Below are 20,603 nucleotides of genomic sequence, written 5' to 3'. Positions count from 1 at the left end.
ATAATAGAGAAACTACAATATGTGACAATATGACAAATAAAAGGGATTGATAAAATTTATGAAAAGAATGATGAAAACAGGTCATTGCAAAAATCAAAATTAGAGCTAGAGAGGGGCCGGAGTGGTGGCACAGCGGTAGGATGTTTGCCTTGCATGTGGCTGACCTAGGACAGACTATACAATTTGATCCCCTGGCATCCCATATGGCCCTCCAAGCCAGGAGTGATTTCTGAGCACATAAACCAGGAGTAACCTCTGAACGTCACCATGTGTGGCCCAAAAACCAAAACCAAAAAAATAAACACCAAAATTAGGGTTAGAGAGCTCAATTGGCTGATATGGGGGTCCTTGCTTCTTAGCATTAGTCCTGAGCTCAAAAGAATAAAAAGGGAAAAGAAATATTCTTCATGGGACTCTATATAAAATCACTGATAAGAGGTGGGAAAAAAGAAAACATTAGTTAGGATGTTTTTTTTCCTACCATACTAAGATTCGTTAGAATCAAAAAGATTAGTTTTAGGAGTGGAAAATATCATCTAAACAAAAGATGTCACATCCTATAAGGATATTTTCTTTATTAAAGATAATCCATTTCTTTAATATATTACATACAGGGACCGGGCGGTGGCGCTAGAGGTAAGGTGCCTGCCTTGCCTGCGCTAGCCTTGGACGGACCGCGGTTCGATCCCCCGGTGTCCCATATGGTCCCCCAAGCCAGGAGCAACTTCTGAGTGCATAGCCAGGAGTAACCCCTGAGCGTTACTGGGTGTGGCCCAAAAACAAAAACAAAAACAAAAAAATAGATATATATTACATACAGTATATATATTGAAGAGGAAATTTAAACAATGTATTATAGATCTTATTGAAGTTTGCTTTTGGATCATATGAATTATAAAAATGGGAAAAAGTGCATATCTACTTAATTAACAAAGTATCTTGAGAATATTAAGATGAGGAAATACCATCATTCATTCAAAGCCCCAATTCAATGTCTTTCTTCAAAATATAATGGTGTTCCTATGAGCATTCAAATGTAAAAGAGATTATAAAATGTTTTAAGATTACCATCTAAGAACTTTTTTCTCTTAATAACTAGACAAAATAACCTCTCAGGGGCCCCAGGGAGAGAGCTTAACAGGACCGGAGCAGTGATGGAGAGCGTAAGGTGTCTGCCTTGTATGTGCTAGCCTAGGACAGATGGCGGTTCGATCCCCCAGCGTCCCCTATGTTCCCACAAACCAGGGGTGGTTTCTGAGCACATAGTCGGGAGTAACCACTGAGCATCACTGGGTGTGGCCCAAAAACAAAACAAAAAATAAGGAATAAAATACATGTTTCAAATGCAGATGACCTGATGTTTTCAGTGTACATAGGGCACCACCAGGAGTGACTCACAAGGACAGAAGTAGGCTCTGCACTGCTGAACAACAGTATGTATCCAAAATAATAAACTGTAAGGTCTTTCCCCTCTTTTTAAAATTCTCTACAACTAATTTTCAAAATCTCTGAAAGTACTAAGAAAATGCAAAGCATCCACTTAAGGAAAAAATATAAATTCAAAGTGAAACTTCTGTATAGACTTAATTGAAAAGCTTGACAGACAAAAAGGAATGGACTGGAGTGATAGCACAGTGGTAGGGCATTTGCCTTGCAAGCTGCAGACGCGGGACAAACCCAGGTTCAATCCCCGGCATCCCATATGGTCCCCCAAGCCTGCTACGAGTGATTTCTGAGCACAGAGCCAGGATTAACCTCTGAGTGTCACTGAGTGTGAACCAAAAAACGAAAACAAAACAAAGGAACAGAATTCATTTTTTAATTACAATTCTAAGTTTCAAAATTTTTCTCTTGTAATTTTTTCCAGGGATCAGAGAGATATTACAAAGGGGTAAAGCACTGGCCTTGCATACAGCTATCCCTGTGGATCCCCAGTACTGCATATGGTTCTCCAGAGCAGCACCAAAATGATCCCTGAACAAAGTCAGAGTAAATAGCCAGAAGCTGTTCAAGCAAATAAAATTTATTTCAAAGATGGATAATTCCTAGGCCAGAGAGATACTGCAGCTTAAGACATTTCTGTCATATGGCCAACCCCCATTCAATCATTGCATCATATCTAACTTGGGTGTGGCCCAAAAGTAAAAAAACAAGCAAACAAACAAACAAAAAGAAAACCACTACTTGTTTTAATAAAAATAAGGCCAAGAACAACAGTATAGCAAGTAGGGTGCTTGCTTGCCTTGCATGTGACCAACCCAAGTTTGATCCCAGGCATTCCACATGGCACCCTAAGGCCACTAGGACTGATTCCTGAGTGTAAAGCCAGGAGTAACCCTTGTAGACTGCCAGCTGTAGCCCAAAAGCAAAAATATAAAAGTAAAATGTTTTGGGGCCGGAGCAATAGCACAGCGTTAGGGCGTTTGCCTTGTACTCGGCTGACACAAGACAGACTTGAGTTCGATCCCTGGCATCCCCCAAGTCAGGAGCAATTTCTAAACACAGGAGTAACCCTTGAGCATCACCGGGTGTGGCCCCAAATCAAACAAACAAAAATAAATAAAATGTTTTAATCTAGCAGTAATTTCTGTAAGTTCAAATATAGACACCAGAATAAAATATATACAATCATATGTAAAACTATATAATAAACACATACAATCATCCTGAAGTCATAGACAAAAAGTTAATATTACTAACTCATACCAAATCATGTTTTTCCTGCAAGGCAATTTCTTCTGACATTATTTCTCTAAGTGAAACTTTTTTAGTCTGAGTGTTCCAGTGATCCAATAAGGGTAGCATTTCAGATGCTGCTAAAGTCTTTAGTACTTTTTTGCCTGTTTTCTGAGATGCTTTTTGTTCAGGATTATCAAAACCACAGTGTCCAACCAGGGAAGAATCTACAAAAGCAGTATAAATAATGTCAGATGACCAACAATAAATGACAAAATTAAGCACTATTCATTTTGTTACAAATCTCTATTTCAGAGTTGGCTCAGGTCACAAAGATTTTACTTTTATATTATAAATACATTATATATCACATAGCTGGAAGAATGTCATTTGAAATAGGAATACTTCAACTGAGCAATAATCTGAGTACCACTGTCAACAGATTTAGTACCGTTTTCAATTCACATCAACACACAGTAAACAGATTCATATATGATGCTGGTAAACAGAATATGCTGTAAGCTGGAAATTCTCAGATGGAGATGCTCCTATTAGTTATATTCAGTTAGTAAAAAAAAGTCAATGATATCTGCTGTTACGAAGGAACTGGAAAAAAAAAAAGAAAGAAAAAAAGAAGGAACTGAGGGGCTAGACCAGTGGTTCTCAAATAGTGGGGCACCCCCCCCCCCCGGGGAGCATGAGGCTCCATAAAGGGGGGCGCGTTTGACCTCGACAAACACTGTCATAACAAGCTAAGCCCATGTTTATGTCTCTGTATGTCTCTGGAGCTAATAGTTGCTGAGTCCTGCTTCAAACCCCACTTCAAAAAGCTATGTATTGCAAAACATGCTCATTGTAGCCATTAATCCAGGCATCACCTCTAATTAAAAAATCAGCTCAGGGCCCGGAGAGATAGCACAGCGGCGTTTGCCTTGCAAGCAGCCGATCCAGGACCAAAGGTGGTTGGTTCGAATCCCAGTGTCCCATATGGTCCCCAGTGTCTGCCAGGAGCTATTTCTGAGCAGACAGCCAGGAGTAACCCCTGAGCACCACTGGGTGTGGCCCAAAAAAAAAAATCAGCTCAATAGCCAGGAGTAACCCCTGAGCACCACCGGTGTGGCCCAAAAACAAAACAAAACAAAACAAATCAGCTCAAATTATTTTATATATTTTTGTTTTGTGGAAGGGGGGCACGAAAAATGTTTTCTTCTTCCTAGGGGGCATGAGAGAAAATAATTGAGAAGCACTGGGCTAGACCAATAGCACAGCAGGTTAGGCACTTGCCTTGCAAGTAGTCAACCCAGGTTCAGTCCCTGGAATTTCATCCCTCCCTGAGTCCATCCAGGAGTGATTCCTGAACTCAGAGCCAGGATTAAACCCTGAGCATCTCCAGGTGTGGCACCTCCCCTCTCCCCAAAAATGAACTGAAGATTATAAATTCACAATAGTTCAGCATCTCTAAGCAATAGCAATACAGGGACAGGAGAGATAGCATCGCGGTTGGGCTTTTGCCTTGCATGCAGCTGATCCAGAATAGATGGCGGTTCGAATCCCAGCATCCCATATGGTCCCCCATGCCTGCCAGAAGTGATTTCTGAGCGCTGAGCCAAGAGTAACCCGATTGAAAACCAGAAAGAAAGAAAGAAAGAAAGAAAGAAAGAAAGAAAGAAGGAAGGAAGGAAGGAAGGAAGGAAGGAAGGAAGGAAGGAAGGAAGGAAGGAAGGAAGGAAGGAAGGAAGGAAGGAAGGAAGGAAGGAAGGAAGGAAGGAAGGAAGGAAGGAAAGAAAGAAAGAAAGAAAGAAAGAAAGAAAGAAAGAAAGAAAGAAAGAAAGAAAGAAAGAAAGAAAGAAAGAAAGAAAGAAAGAAAGAAAGAAAGAAAAGAAAAAAGAAAAGAAAAGAAAAAAGAAAAGAAAGGAAAGAAAGAAGGAAGGAAGGAAGGAAGGAAGGAAGGAAGGAAGGAAGGAAGGAAGGAAGGAAGGAAGGAAGGAAGGAAGGAAGGAAGGAAGGAAGGAAGGAAGGAAGGAAGGAAGGAAGGAAGGAAGGAAGGAAGGAAGAACTATACATTCTGGCAGAAACTTTTGCTTTTATGGAGTGAAGTAACAGCATATTGACAGTTCTGACATACTTGAGTAATTCTAGTTAAAGTAAAAGAATAACAGTTAAAGTAACAGCGTTAGCTGTTGAAACTAACCAACATGAAAACTGGCTTGAACATAAGCTAAAGCAGATCCTAAGAATCCTCAACATGGGGTATCAGTGTGCAGAATGAAAACGAGGAATCCGGAAGAACTAAAGCACAAAAGGAGAATCCTGTTAACAGGCCTACCATCCTACACTAATCACTAAGAACAATATTATCCAAGACAATGCTCGAACCACGTATTTTCAACTTAGGGGCCAGGGTGCTTGCTTTGCATAGGATGCCAGGTTAGATCCTCAGCATCCCATATAGTCCCCTGAGTTCTGCCACCAGTGATCCCTATGTACAGACCAGGAGTAAGCCTTGAGCACCACTGAGTGTGGCCCAAAAATAAACAAAAAATTTAAATTAACTTTTTAATTTAGTCTATTAAAAATAAAAAGCAGGGCCCAGAGAGATAGCACAGCGGTGTTTGCCTCCCAAGCAGATGATCCAGGACCAAAGGTGGATGGTTCGAATCCCGGTGTCCCATATGGTCCCCCCGTGCCTGCCAGGAGCTATTTCTGAGCAGACAGCCAGGAGTAACCCCTGAGCACCGCTGGGTGTGGCCCAAAAACCAAAATAAATAAATAAATAAAAATAAAAAAATAAAAAGCAGTCTGTCCTTTGTGCCTCATAATCTTTTTAATTCTATTACCAAGTAATATTTCAACAGTGCTCTCAAACACATAATGCTTTATTGCTCTCAAACAAGAAGTTTTCTTTCATTCAAAGCAAATTCAAAAGAATTATCTTGATTTTATGCACTAAAACATAACAGAAGTATCTATCCCATAGCACTGGTAGAAGTTAAATAATGTAAATACTTTTTTCTGTAAGTTTTATTTTATAACATTATTAAATGTTAAATATTTCAAAGAAATTTGCAATCCAAATTTCTAGATAATGTATTTTGGGGAAGTATTACTTAAAATGAGTTAAAAATTGATGCATATACCCCAAGGAAACATTAAGACAAGAATATTAGCAATAAGATTATGTTTTACCTCGTATAGGTTTGCCTGAGGATACCTCTTCCTGTCGTTGTCGTTCCTACACACATATGCAGAATAGGGGATGGCAAAAGAAGGGTACATGAGTAAAGAAGGTTATATTATTTTCCCTAGTTCTCCTCACAGTTATTGTTAAATATAATAAAACAATAAAGTTACAAAGTACAGACCAGAGACATAGTACAGGGGTTAAGGCACTTGGTCGATCCCAGTTCAACCTCTGGCACAGAGATTTCTGGTCCCAGAAAAAACACCAGGCACGATCCTTGGAACTGAGCCAAAAGTAAGCCCCAAGCACAGTGGGGTATGGTCTAAAAATGCAAAAACTGACGCATGACTATATCTATTCATATATTTATAAACTTAGAAACTTTTTTTCCCCAAGTTAAGTGCTCAGGGTTATTCACAGCTCATGACTCCTGGCCATGATCAGGAAAAAATACATATGTTGGGAATCAAACCTAGGCCTCCTGTATTCAAAACATGTCCTCAACATGTTGAATGATTATGCTACAAATGATCAAATCATCTTTCTGAGTAACCACTGAGCACTGAAAACATGAGCCAGAAACAAAACAACTTTTTATAATAAATCAACCAGCACTGCAAATATTTAACTTAGGGAATAAAAACTCACTATCCTTGATTAAAAAAAAATCAAATTAAACTTCATGGATAATTATATTACTTAACCAGTCTGGAAATAATCTAAAATATTGGAAAGGAAAAAAAGAAATCAATAATATGCTAACTATTAAAAGTTAAGCCTCTTACCCACCTTTGTTGTTGTTTATTTGTTTTTGAGCCATATCCGGCAGTACTCTGGCTATGTTCTCAGAAATAGCTCCTGGCAGGCTCAGGGGACCACCTGGAATGCCGGGTCCATCCTGGGTCAGCAGCATGCGAGGCAAACGCCCTGCCGCTATGCTATTACTCTGGCCCCTGACTTACATGCAACTATCCTATGTCAATCCTTGGTCACCTGAATAATGCCAGGTGAAGACCCCTGAGAACTGAGCCAGGTGTACCCAAAAAACAAATATGGGGGGAACTAATCACCCTCATTGTCAAAATTAAAAAGAACTCTAAAACTAAAACATAATATATATAAGGCCAGGGAGATAGCACAGTGGTATGTGTTTGTCTTGCATGCGGCCAACAAGACAGACCTGGGTTCAATTCCCGACATCCCATATGGTCCCCCAAGCCTGCCAGGAGCGATTTCTGAGTGCAGAGTCAGGAGTAACTCCTGAGCACCACCAGGTGTGGCACCCCCAAAAACTACCCAAAGCAAAAAAAAAAAAAAACAAAAACGTAATATACAACTGCTATACTATCTTATACTATCTTCCTGCTGTACTATCACTCTGGCCCAATATAATATTGAAAAGCAATGACAAAATAGACACAAAAGATGTACTTTATTTAAAAAAATAGTCTACCAACCATTACAGACTCTTTCCATTTCTCATGTATCACTTTAGCCAGATTCAGATCTATATGAACCACACAATCCTCAACTGTTAGAGAGCCTTATGAGGGAGAAAGAAAAAAAAAGATGTTGATTGGTACTCATAATATATTTGCAGAAAATATTCAGCCAACCTAGGCATTATAAAACTAGTATGTATTACTAATCACTAACCTATGCTACTAGTTACTAAATCTCTTGGAAAAATTTTGATTCTGCCTTCAATTATCTTGAAGCAATTCACAAAAAACTCATTTATTTATCCCATTGTTCAAATATTTATTTATTTCCATCAGTCAAAGCTTCAGTAATTGTGCTGAAATTTTGACTAATTCAGTAAGTAGTCAAAAGCTTCAGTAGGGGTCGGAGCCGTGGCGCAGCAGTAGGGCATTCGCCTTGCACACAACTGACCTAGGACAGACCACTGTTTGATCCCCCAGCACCCCATATGATCCCCAAGCCAGGATCGATTTCTGAGCTCATAGTCAGAAGTAACCCCTGAGCGTCACTGGGTGTGGCCCAAAAAACAAAAACAAACAAACAAAAAAAAGCTTCAGTAATCTCCTGTTCTTCGATTTACTTTTTAAAAACCTTGGCAAACATGTATCAAAAGAAGGCTAGGCTTGTGGCAGGAGAGGCAGTACAGGGAGTAGGAAAGTTGCCTTGCATGTGATCAGCCCAGGTTCAATCCCCAGCACTGTCCCCTGAGCTCCGCCAGGAGAGATACTTGAGTGCAGAGCCAGGAGTAAGCTATAAACACTGCTTGGTGTGGCTGAAAAAAAAATCCAGGGTAGGCAACACAAATTACTTTCCTATTTCAGTTATTATCTAAAATAATTTAAAAACTAAGATACGACCCTAAATCTATATTCCCTAAATTTATATGTATATAAAGCAAAGACATACACTAAATAATTAATTTTTCCTTACCTGATTCAATACCAACAGGACCAAATAATTCATTGAGCTGAAAAGCCAGTTCAGGGGGTAATGCCAATTCCAAACAGTCTATTGTCAGAGATTTGGTCATCACTGGCGTAGGATTCAACATCTCTGTTTTACCTTCTTCGCCAACTAACGAAGTATTCCCTGCCATTAAAATTTTTTCCATTTCCTGTTCATCTTCATTCATAAAGTCTTCTGTATTTGGAAATTTCACATTATCTTTTAGAAGTTTTTCATTTTTCCTCATTTCAAAAGGATCAGTGAAATAAGCTGTGTCATTTAATTCAGGATTTAAGATGCTTGATACAGAGTTTAAGTTATCAGACAAATTCAAAGCAAGTCTACTGTCTTCAATCTCTCTAGCTTCTAGAGTCTCCTTTTCATTTGTGTCTTTAGCAGTAGTAGCTTTGAGAGTACCTGGAAATGACTGCTCAACATTATTCAAGCCTGAAAGTTCGACATGACTATCAGCCAGAGCTTCCTTAGTGTTCTTTTGATCTACAGTGCCATTAGGAAATATAGTCATTAATGAGGGTCTGTCAGTAGTTGTGACTCCTGTTTCTGCCTGTTCAGAGTTTTCTTCTTCTGAGTCACAAATAGACTGCACATTGCTGTCGCTAATACCAATTCCATGGCTATGTACTGGCACAGAAACATTAGAATCCTCAAAGGATCCCCTTTGGCTAATAATTTCCTTCAAGTTCAATCCCATAGAAAACGGCCCAATTTTGCCTTCATCATAGGAATTTTCATTATTCTCAAATTCTGTATCTTCACATAATTTAGTTTCAGAATCCAACAAAAGGCTTGTAGTCCAAATAATGTCTTTGTTACACCTTTCATATAAGTCTTTTAGGGCTTCTAATGAAAAAGAACCAAATAGTTTACAAAGAATGTTAAGGTTTTCAGACTCATCAGCACTGGTAAGCTCACTTTCTTCAACATATGTGCTTTTATCATACATTACCCTATATGGAATTGTTTCTTGAGCATCTAATGTGGTGTTAATATTGAAAGCTTTTGGTTGAAATCCATCTAATCTTCCTGTTAATACTCTCACAGACTCTGTGATACTAATTTTATTCTTTTCTATTTTCCATAAAAGAGCAAAATCTTGGGGTTCAGTCTGAGTAGGCATGTCTACTCCAACTCCAAGGAGTTCTTTAGGCTTCACTTCTGAAAATTCACCAGAAGACTGTGGTCGTACTACTCCATGAATAGATGGTGAACTAGTAGTAAAAGTAGGCGACAGTGAATGTTGCCCATGAATCGTTTCACTTAGAAAGTTCTTGTTATCATGGGTCATTTCACTGGAAAGCAATTCAGAACTACCCATTATTTTCAGTTCTTCAGGGCTTGTGCCCCAACAGGATTCATGGGCTGGATATAAAGATAGTTCGTTCACACAGTCTTTAGCTCTAAATTCTATGGTAGATTCATTTAAGCTTATCTTTGACTTTCTTGATCTGTGCTGTCTCTGTTCTAAAGAATCAAAGGAAGGCCAGTCACCCACAATATTGAATGAGGTTTTCTCAGTATTTTTGTACGTATCAAACTGACAACTATTAAAAACTTCTGAAGCAACATCACACTTGACTTCCTCTACACTTTCTTGTGGAGATTCTTGTTGCTGGTTATGATCCAAATTCACAGATTGACTATTATCTAACACTTTGTGTGATGGTAGGTTAAGCTTTTTGTCATTTTGTGCGGATGAAGCTTTTTCAGCTTTTCGGTTTTTTCTTATTCTCTGACCCATAGACTTATCAACTGGCCAGTCACCAACAAAATTTGATAGCTCATTTTTCGGGAACTTTTCTAAAGTAGTTTTACTTTTTTGTTTTCCAAAGATCTTTTTCTTTACTGTTACTCTTTCTTCAACTATTTCACCTGAAGATTTTTCAATTTGAAGTGATTCGATATTTGAAAAGTCATGGTTTTCTTGATTATTTTCACTGTAACAAATACTCGGTGACATACTCTCAGCAAGATCTGTTTTGCTAGACTCTATATTTGAAGCTTTTTCCACTTGCTCTTCTTTTTCAGTTTGGTCTTTTACTTGAACTTTATTTTCAGAATCAGAAAAATATATGTCTGGAACTTCCTGAATTAAAGCATTCTGAATGTTAGGATTCACACTACCTATTTCTTTTTTTTCTTTACTTAAATCTGCATTAGCAAGATCGGTAACATTTTCAGGTAGCACAGATTCTTTGGTCACTTCTAGTTTCTTCTCTTCAATTAAATCTAAGTGCTTCAAAGATGATGATGAAACATTTTCTTCTTTTTCAAAGGTAGTGTCTTCGTTGTCTCGAGGGCTGTAAAATTGTTATTATTATTATGAGCAAATCTCTTAATGATGATATTATGTAATGAAAATCAAGTAAATGGTAAGTTATTTAACATTCTGAAATAAGCTTAATTAAAATCACAAAAGCTGATTTTTAACTTTCTGAAGTTATGCATATATCCCTTTATTGTACTCCTGACATCTAGCACAATGCTTGGCATAGGACACTTTCAACCCTTTTTCAAATTAAAAAGTATGTTCACTAGGCATTTCAGTTAAGGTTATAAATTTATTCCTACCACACCCCTGGCTTCTTTCCAACTATTTAAGATTAAAATGTGAACTAGGTTGGCCTCTATACCACCTATTTGGTACAGAAGAAAAGTGACTAAGCTTCACTTAAACGCAACTAACAGGATTTGCACAATTAAGAGAAAAAGGAGGAAGGGTCAGAGTGATAGAATAGCAGGCAGAGTCCTTGCTTTATATGCAGCTGACCCAGGTTCAGTCCCCAGCATGACATATTGTTCCCTAAACACCAGCAGGAGTAATTCTTGAGTAGAGAGCCAGGGAAAAGCCCTGTGCACTGACTAGTATGGGCCATTTAAAAGAAATTCAAAAATAAATAAAGAAAACATGCATAAAATACATAAAAAAAACAAGTGTGACCATGAGCCAAAGCACTAGTACAGTGGTGGTGAGTTTGCCTTGCATGAGGCTCACTCAGGACAGACCTGAGTTCAATCCCCAGCACCCCATATGGTCCCCTGAGCCAGGAGTGATTTCTGAGTGCATAGCCAGGAGTAATCCCTGAGTGTAGTCGGGTGTGCCCCCCCCCAAAAAAAAAGAGTGTGACCAAAAATAAAAAAAGGGAGAACTCTGATTTACACATTTCTTTTTAATTGTTTATAACTAGCCTCAACATTAACTTCTGACTAAGCACACTTTGCCAATTTATTTACTAACACTTCAAAGCTTTTCTTTTTTCTTTTTCTTTTTTAGTTTTTGTGCCACACCCAGTAATGTTTAGGAGTTACTACTGGCTTTGTGCTCAGAAATTGCTCCTGGCTTGGGGGACCATATGGGAAGCCAGGGATCAAACCGAGGTCTGTCCTGGGTCAGCCACATGCAAGGCAAACTCCCTACAGCTGTAGCATCGCTCCAGCCCCTTCAAGGCTTTTCTAATAGTCAATTTGTCCTCCCTCTCTTCCTCTCTTCCTTACATTTGTGTTAAGGCCAAATCCACCTGTGCTCATTGTGACTTACTCGGGCTCTGTACTCAGGGATCACTCTTGGGAAGACTAGGATCAAATCCAAGTCTACAGCATTACCCTTATCTCTCTGAAAGGAGAGATACCTGTATTGTCTCTCCACTTATACACTTTCATTCTTAATTCTAGGAGCTCTCAAAGTCCCAATAAGACTTACGAATTGAAATTGTATCTAAGAGTTTTCTATATGCTAATGCTATATGCTATGTTTCCTATATTCTAAATCATATGAAGAGAGTAGGGTGTTCTCCTTGCATGTGGTAAACCCAGGCTCAATACCTGATATCCTATATGGTCCTCCAAGTTAACAAGTAGGAATCCCCAATCACAGAGCCAAGAGTACTTCTGGCTATGGTCAAAAAATAAAAGTCCGGGCCCGGAGAGATAGCACAGCGGCGTTTGCCTTGCAAACAGCCGATCCAGGACCTAAGGTGGTTGGTTCGAATCCCAGTGTCCCATATCGTCCCCCGTGCCTGCCAGGAGCTATTTCTGAGCAGACAGCCAGGAGTCTGAGCACTGCCGGGTGTGGCCCAAAAACCAAAAAAAAAAGTCCTACACTTAAGCATTTCACAACATTGTGTCTCAAAAAAAAAAGAGCATTTATTATTATCCTCTTCTCAACTCTCAGTTCCTTTTGAAGAGAACCTATCACCACTTTCTATCAGAAATTAAGATGATTTGGAACTGTATATATATTAAGACGCTTTTTTCTCACTCATTCAAAATTTACATGTCCAAAATGTTGAGTCAGAACTATCTTGAACCATAAGCTTTCAAACGGTTTAAAGAATATGCCACTCTGGAACTGGAGTGATAGCACAGCAGTAGAGCATTTGCCTTGTACGTAGCCAACTGGGATGAAACCTGGGTTCTTCCCATATGGTTTCCTGAGCCTGCCAGGAGCAATTTCTAAGTGCAGATCCAGGAGTAACCCGAGTGCTGCCAGTTGCTGGCAAAAAAAATAAATAAATGCCACTCCATAATAAGAGTATGGAATTGAAAGGGGTCAGAGAGATAGCACAGTGATAGTGCATTTGCCTTGCAAGCGGCCGACCAGGACCAACTGTGGTTCAAATCCTGGCATCCCATATGGTTCCCTGTGCTTGCCAGGAGCAATTTCTTTTTTTTGTTTGTTTGTTTGTTTTTGGGTCACACCCAGCAATGCTCAGGGGTTACTCCTCGCTGTCTGCTCAGAAATAGCTCCTGGCAGGGAGCTCCTGGCACGGGGGACCATATGGGACACCGGGATTCGAACCAATCACCTTTAGTCCTGGATCGGCTGCTTGCAAGGCAAATGCCGCTGTGCTATCTCTCCGAGCCCCACCAGGAGCAATTTCTGAGGAGAGAGCCAGGAGTAACCCGAGTGCCACTGGGTGTGGCCCCCCACAAAAAAAATAAAAGAGTATAGCATTAAAAATTAATTTGGGGGGGTCAGAGCGATAATATAGTATAGTGGGTAGGGTGCTTGCCTTATATGAGGATTTGATACCTGGTATCACATATATGTTCATATATATTATATATACATATATAAATTAATTTGGGGCCAGAGAACTAGTACGATAAGGCATTTGCCTTGCTTGCACCAACCAGGATTTCATCTCCAACACTATATATGGACTCCATGCCCGCAGGAAGTAATCCCAGAGCAGAGACAGGAGTAAGCCCTGAGTGTAGCCAGCAGTGGTCCAAATACACCCCACCTCTCAAAACAATAATGTTTATTCTAGCTTGAAAGAGTATTTTTACTCATTACTAAGAAAATTAAAAAGTGATAAACTATATATAAAATAACAGAAAATAAAAGTAACAAATGGGTATTTAAATATCAAGGAGTGTGGTTTGGAGTGTAGTAAAGTGGGTATGGTTTGCCTATGCTAGACCCAAGTTCCCAATGCTAGACCTGGCATTCCATATGGTGCCCTGAGCCTGCCAGGAGTCTAAATGCAGAGCAAGGATTATCCTTAAGCATTATTAGGTGTGATCCAAAAAGAAAAAAAGAAAAAAAAATACAAACAACAAAAGAAAACAAATGTCAAGAGGTGTTAATAAAAGCCAGAATCTAAAAAAACTAAAAAGAATTAAAAAATAGGGGGCCGGGCGGTGGCGCTAGAGGTAAGGTGCCTGCCTTGCCTGCGCTAGCCTTGGATGGACCGCGGTTTGATCCCCCGGTGTCCCATATGGTCCCCCAAGCCAAGAGCGACTTCTGAGCGCATAGCCAGGAGTAACCCCTGAGCATCACCGGGTGTGGACCAAAAAAAAAAGAATTAAAAAATAGGACCTGGAGAGATAGCACAGCAGTGTTTGCCTTGCAAGTAGCCAATCCAGGACCTAAGGTGGTTGGTTCGAATCCCGGTGTCCCATGTGGTCCCCAGTGCCTGCCAGGAGCTATTTCTGAGCAGACAGCCAGGAGTAACCCCTGAGCACTGCCGGGTGTGGCCCAAAAACCAAAAAAAAAAAAAGAATTAAAAAAAAAAAAAAAATAAGGGGCTGGAGAGATAGCATGGAGGTAAGATGTTTGCCTTTCATGCAGGAGGTCATCGGTTCAAATCCCAGCATCCCATATGGTCCCCCGTGCCTGCCAGGAGCAATTTCTGAGCCTGGAGCCAGGAATAACCCCTGAGCACTGCGGGTGTGACCCAAAAACCACAAAAAAAAAAAAAAAAAAAAAAAAAAAAAAAATAAAAGCCAGAATCTACATATTACATTGGAGAAATCACAAAACCTAAAAACAAAACCTTACCGAGGTTTATATAAACTTTTACTTTTTTTTTCTTTTATGGGGGGACATAGTGGGGACAGCGAAGATGCAACTACTACCTATAGTACTATCTCTTTGGATGCAGACTTTACTTTGCTAACTACATATATCTACATGTAGATATATATCAATATATATGCATCAGGTAAGATTATATATACTCTTCAAATAAATATCTACCTTATTTTAAAAAATGTCTGTGACTTCCCAAATTCCAAAACACTCGTATTTTTCAAATTATGATTCATATTGAATATTTTTACAAAAGAATTTTAACCAACCTAGTAGTTCCGTCTTCAGAGGAATATGCACATAACTCAATACGTTCACTTTTCTCTGGAATCGAAGAACCCATTATTATTGGCACTGAAACAAAACGTTGATAATGGTCCAGCATTCTTGATATTTTTTCTTTTCTTACTCCATGAATATTACGTCTGAAAAATTTCAGGGAAGGAATGGGTAAAAAGATATATTCGTAATTTCTTTATAACTATGGAACATACAATGTCAAGAAAAACAATTACGGGGCCGGAGAGATAGCACAGCGTAGCGCATTTGCCTTGTAGGTGCTGCCCCAGGACCAATGGTGGTTCGAATCCTGGCATTCCATATGGTCCCCCGTGCCTGCCAGGAGTGATTTCTGAGCAAAGAGCCAGGAGTAACCCCTGAGCGTCGCTGGGTGTGGTCCCCCCCCAAAAAAAGAAAAACAATTACATAATTCAAACACATAGAATACCAAATTGGCTTGTAATAAAACAACATATATTACATAATTCTAATTTTCACTTTACGTAGGATATCTTAAATTAAAATTAATATTTCATACAATCTTTTCCAAATATCCTTACAAGTTTGAAAAAACTGCCTAGTCCTAATTACTTTTTTTTTTAAATAAAAACAGGTTTTATATGGAAATTGAGGAAAGGGAGGGAAAGGATAAAAGAGGAAGTAATGTGCTCAAGAAAGAAAGTAGGTTTTTCTACTGGCAGAGAACCCCAGTACACAACCCAGTATGAAAGTCATCTCAAGAGGGGAGAAAGCAGGCTGCCCAGACCTGTGGGCATCCTGTGCATGGGCTGCCAACACACGTGTGCAACACCAATACATTGGCCCCTGGGAGCACATTTACCAATTACCGATTATTTTTGTTTTTGTTTATGGGCCACACTGGCAGTACTCAGAGGGTTACGTCTGGCATGCTCAGGGGACTATAGGGGAAGCCAGGAATCGAACCCAGTCAGCCATATGCAAGGCAAAAAGGCTCTACCTGCTGTGATCGCTCTGCCCTTCCCGATTACTTAAAAAAAAATTATTCTCAAATTCTACAACAAAAGATCTCTTATCGTCAGGGCTTTGGTAACTCAAAGAGCTAAAGTACAAAGGTATGTAGCATACCAAAATCAATGGTTCAATCCCAGCCACCAGATGTCTCCTAGCCAAGTAATGGATATAGTCTGAGAGCCCCATAATGCTGGGGAGGCCAAAATATTAAATAACAGAAATTATTACCAACATCTCAAGTTTTATTTTACTTTTGCAATGCTGGGAATCAAATCCAAGACTTTACAACATGCAAGGCAAATGTTTTACCATTGAACTACATTCTTGGCACCTTTTCCAAGTTTTAATTAAAACTTTTAATCTGTACCAAAAAAATCCCTATAAAAGGTTTCTATTTTATGACAGACTAGATGAAACATAGGGTCCACCTAGTACAGCACTAGATTCTAAGTAGATTACAACAAATGTATACCGTAACATTTTAAGTTCAAGCAAAAGAAAAAGTCCTACTATTTGAAGCCTTTGGATAGTCTAATATGAAGTTTGTTATATTTGTGTTTTTATTCAGGAATGTTATTCCTTTGTGTGCCTTTATTTATAAACATATTTAGTTAACTGTATTGGAATCCTTAGGCTCCAAAGTCAGGGTACATTCACTCAAATCCAGCATCTAGGTTTGCTTTTGCCAGAATGCCAGCTGGTATGTTTTAGTCCTCAAGGGTCTTGTCTTGAAAAACATCTAAATTGCCACTGTCTTCTATCAAATTGGACCCAAGGACTGATATAAATTTTTGCCGCCTGGGCAAAGCTGGCTTTCATATTTACCTACCTCAATCTTGTCTGGTTTCAGATCACAGAGAAGCAAAGAGATAGAAAATATGAAAAAAGAGGTTAAGAGACACATACACAGGGGACAGAGCAAAAAAGGTCTAGTATATGTGTAATCCAAGTCCCAGAAGGAGAAAAGAGTACATGGAACAGAAGCAATTTAAAGAAAAATATCTAACATTTTTTTAGAACTGATGAGACTTCACTCCCCAACATCAGAAGTCCAACAGATTCAAACAAGATAAAATAGCAAGAAATCCTAAACTAGAACACAACACTAAAATTGTAATTAACCAAAGGTAAAAAAGATGTTAAAAACAAGCATTTTAACTAGTTTTATTTGTAATTAATAGCTACTTTCACAATAATGTAAGTCAGAGGAGTTAAACATTATCTTTAATAACAGAACTTGTCGCTTTAATATAAAAGAACTTGTTCTTTTCCCAAAGTATTTCATAAGAATGAAGACAATAAAAAGGACATTCATGTGTTTGGGGGTGAAAGGGAATTTGACATGAAGCAAGCCTACACTATAAAGAAAGTCCTAAAGGATGAGTATCAAGCAGAAGAAAAATCCCAAATGAAAGATCTATGATTAAGGAAAAATGAAATACAAAGTGACAACTACATCACTAGAAAACAAATACCATGTCATATTTTGAACAATCATAGTATATAAGTTAAAAGGGACCCAGCTATAGAAATTTGGTATAGAACAGTGTTAATGTTTCAAAGTCCATTTATTATGAAGTTAAGTTGTAAGTTTTACATAATAAAAATTTAATGTAAAAAATTATTTTATAGAATAAAAGTTGGGGCCACAGAAATAGCACAGCGGTAGGGTGTTTGCCCTGCATGTGGCAGAACCAGGAGGGACCTGGTTCAACTCCCTGCATTCCATATGGGCCCCCAGCCTGCCAGAGTGATTTGAGTGCAGAGCCTCGAGTAACCCCTGAGTGTCTCTGGTTTGGCCCAAAAACCAATCAATCATTTAAAAATAAATAAATAAATAAAAGCAATGTAGATAGGGGCAAAGAAATTGCTTCAAGGGCTGGCACATGGTTTGAACACAAGAGGCATACAGGATTCTTTCCCCAGCACCAAACCCTAAGCACCACCAGGAGACCCCAAGCAGAGTTGAGACTCAAAAGTCACCATCACCCCTAAAAACGGCTAAATAAATTTCCTGTTACTAGAGAATGAGAAAAAAAGAAATTTTTCACAAATCAAATGAAACCCAAAGTAATTCATGATAGAAGAAAATAATTCAAAAATATAATTTCCAGTGCTAAAACGAAATAATTTTATAAAAGATAAGTAGAAAACACACAGGGGAAGTAAAAAACAAGACCAATTATATTTAAAAGGAAAAACAAAGGCTATAGAAGAATTAAGCTTATCAGCTCAAAGCCAAAGACAGAGGTTTTACTAAAATAAAAAATCCATGGGCCTGAGAAATAGCACAGTAGTAGGGGAGGGACCCAGTTCGATTCCAGGTATCCCAAATGGTACCCCAGCCTGTCTGGGGCGATTTCTGAATGCAGAGCCAAGAGTAAACCCTGAGCACTGCTGGGTGTGGCCCAAGAACCAATCAATAAATAAATAAAGCTTAAAAAAAAATCCAGCAATACTGGTTACAAAATGTATGTTACTGAAAAGTTAAATAAAACCTTTCATTTCACAAAAATCTAAAAAAAAAAAAAGAGGGGCCGGAGAGATAGCATGGAGGTAAGGCCTTTCATGCAGAAGGTCATCAGTTCAAATCCTGGCGTCCCATATGGTCCCCTGTGCCTGGCAGGAGCAATTTCTGAGCATGGAGCCAGGAGTAACCCCTGAGCACTGCTGGGTGTGACCCAAAAACCACCAAAAAAAAAAAAAAAAGAAAGAAAGAAAGAAAGAAAGAAAGAAAGAAAGAAAGAAAGAAAGAAAGAAAGAAAGAAAGAAAGAAAGAAAGAAAGAAAGAAAGAAAGAAAGAAAGAAAGAAAGAAAGAAAGAAAGAAAGAAAGAAAGAAAGAAAGAAAGAAAGAAAGAAAGAAAGAAAGAAAGAAAGAAAGAAAGAAAGAAAGAAAAAAGAAAACTTAAGTACTAACTTAAAAGAATTTATATTAGTATTATTACTATTAGATAAATTAGACTTTCCAAGAAAAATTAATTTAACATAAAATAGTAATACATGAGGAAAAATTAAATGTGACTTTTGTGGTTTTTCAAAAATCATCTTCAGAATAATTGAGAGGGCTGGAGCAATAGTACAACAGGAGGACATTTGACTTGCATGAGGTTGACCTGGTTCCATCCCCAGCATCCCATATGGTTTCCCAACCACCACCAGGAAAAATTCCTGAGTGCAAAACCAGAAATAATCCTTTGGTCATAACCTTTGGTCATTGCCATATGGCCAAAAATAAATCAAAACAATAAACCCAAAATATATAAACTGAAAATAAGCAGAATCATAAGAAAACATGTCTTCCGGTTTCCTCCTTGATTCTGGAGACCAGCTCTTGCTAGGTATAAGGTTTTTCTCCCCTGGACTTCAGTCCTTCCCTGGGCGCCGGTCTAGGTGGACTCTATAGGGGTCAACAGGCTTTCTCCCTATCTCTCCCTACCTACACTAATGGGAATGTGCTCTGGGAGGAGGGCGGGCTGTTCTAGCACTGGTTTATGTTGGGACAGTCAGTGGAAATTTTTTCTCCTTGTTTTCATATTGATAGTATTGTATGCATATATTCTATATATCCATAATATCCATCTTGTATTGTGACCTTGATACTGCCCTACAAAGCTCATTTCTAATATTTTACTGCCTCAGTCCCAACCCTTACTTCCCCCCATCTTCCCATGTAGGTGCAGCTCATGACATGAAGTTCACCACATAGAGTGATAAGTGCAGTTAGAGAAATAACTACACTGAAAACTATCATAACAATGTGAATGAATGAGGGAAAAAGAAAGCCTGTCTCGAGTACAGGTGTGGGTGGGGTGGGGAGTAGATAGATCTGGGAAATTGGTGATGGAAATCCTGCACTGGTGAAGGGGGGGTGTTCTTTACATGACTGTAATCATACAACTACAATTATATTTGTAATCACAGTATTTAAATAAAGATAATTTTAAAAAAAGAAAAAAAACATGAGGGTTTTTTTTTTAATATTTTTGGTTTTGGAGACAGATTGGGTGATAGAGAGGGCTTACTCCTGGCTCTCTATCACTCATGACAGGCTCAGGGGACCATATGGACTGCTATGGATAGAATCCAGGTCACTCGCATGAAAGGCAAGTGTCCTAACTGCTTTATTATCACTCCAGGCCTTCTGATTACTCTCTTAAACATCAATCCATCAAGCAAATCTACGGAGAGAAAGGAGGCCCCCACAGGCTCAAGGGATGCAGGCCTTTCCCAACATGCTTGGTCAAAATGGACCAGATGGCTCAAAGCACAAGTATATGCTCCCTGGTCCAGGACCCCCAGACCCCTAACTGATAGTAATCAGAGGCTCTAAACCACATGAGGCAAAGCTGTGCACTCTCATGCAGTGTTGGAGACTGAACATGACCTAAACCCAGTGCTATCTCAAGCTCAATCAAAACCTTGGAGTGGGTAGAACGTTTGCCTTGCAAGTACCTGACCTAAGTACAACCCCCAGCATCCCGTATGGTCCCCAAGACCATCAGGAGTGATTCCTGAGTGCAGAGCCAGGAGTAAGTAACCCAAGTAAAATTGGGTATGCACCCCGCAAAAAAAAAAAATCTTGGGGTGAAGAGATTGATTCACACCACACTCCGGACTTACTCCTGACTCTGTTTTAAGATTTTTAAGTGGCAAAGTTGCAGTCTGATCCATTTGTTTCAATATTTATAAAAAAAAATATATTCGAGGTGGAC

At 39.0% G+C, this 20,603-nt stretch overlaps 2 protein-coding genes and 1 long non-coding RNA gene across 3 annotated transcripts in view; 1 reads left to right on the top strand and 2 right to left on the bottom strand.

Moving 5' to 3' along the window:
• The window catches only part of LIAS (lipoic acid synthetase), a 939,974-nt gene that overhangs the window by 366,650 nt on the left and 552,721 nt on the right, over positions 1-20,603 (bottom strand). The window lies entirely within an intron of this gene.
• Positions 1-20,603, top strand: part of LOC126032527 (uncharacterized) — an 891,448-nt gene that overhangs the window by 525,755 nt on the left and 345,090 nt on the right. The window lies entirely within an intron of this gene.
• N4BP2 (NEDD4 binding protein 2) overlaps positions 1-20,603 on the bottom strand; it is an 83,912-nt gene that overhangs the window by 20,839 nt on the left and 42,470 nt on the right. The window contains exons 9-13 of the mRNA XM_049790205.1: positions 14,888-15,043; positions 8,270-10,602; positions 7,315-7,400; positions 5,863-5,908; positions 2,707-2,903 (exon numbers count right to left, since the gene is read on the bottom strand). Of these exons, the coding sequence (XP_049646162.1) occupies positions 2,707-2,903; positions 5,863-5,908; positions 7,315-7,400; positions 8,270-10,602; positions 14,888-15,043 (2,818 nt within the window). The remainder of the gene's footprint in view (positions 1-2,706; positions 2,904-5,862; positions 5,909-7,314; positions 7,401-8,269; positions 10,603-14,887; positions 15,044-20,603) is intronic.

Source organism: Suncus etruscus, chromosome 16 (genome assembly GCF_024139225.1).
Source record: "Suncus etruscus isolate mSunEtr1 chromosome 16, mSunEtr1.pri.cur, whole genome shotgun sequence".
NCBI classification, from domain to species: domain Eukaryota; kingdom Metazoa; phylum Chordata; class Mammalia; order Eulipotyphla; family Soricidae; genus Suncus; species Suncus etruscus.
Note: the sequence above shows the minus strand (reverse complement) of the source record. Positions and strands in the feature narration are given on the sequence as shown.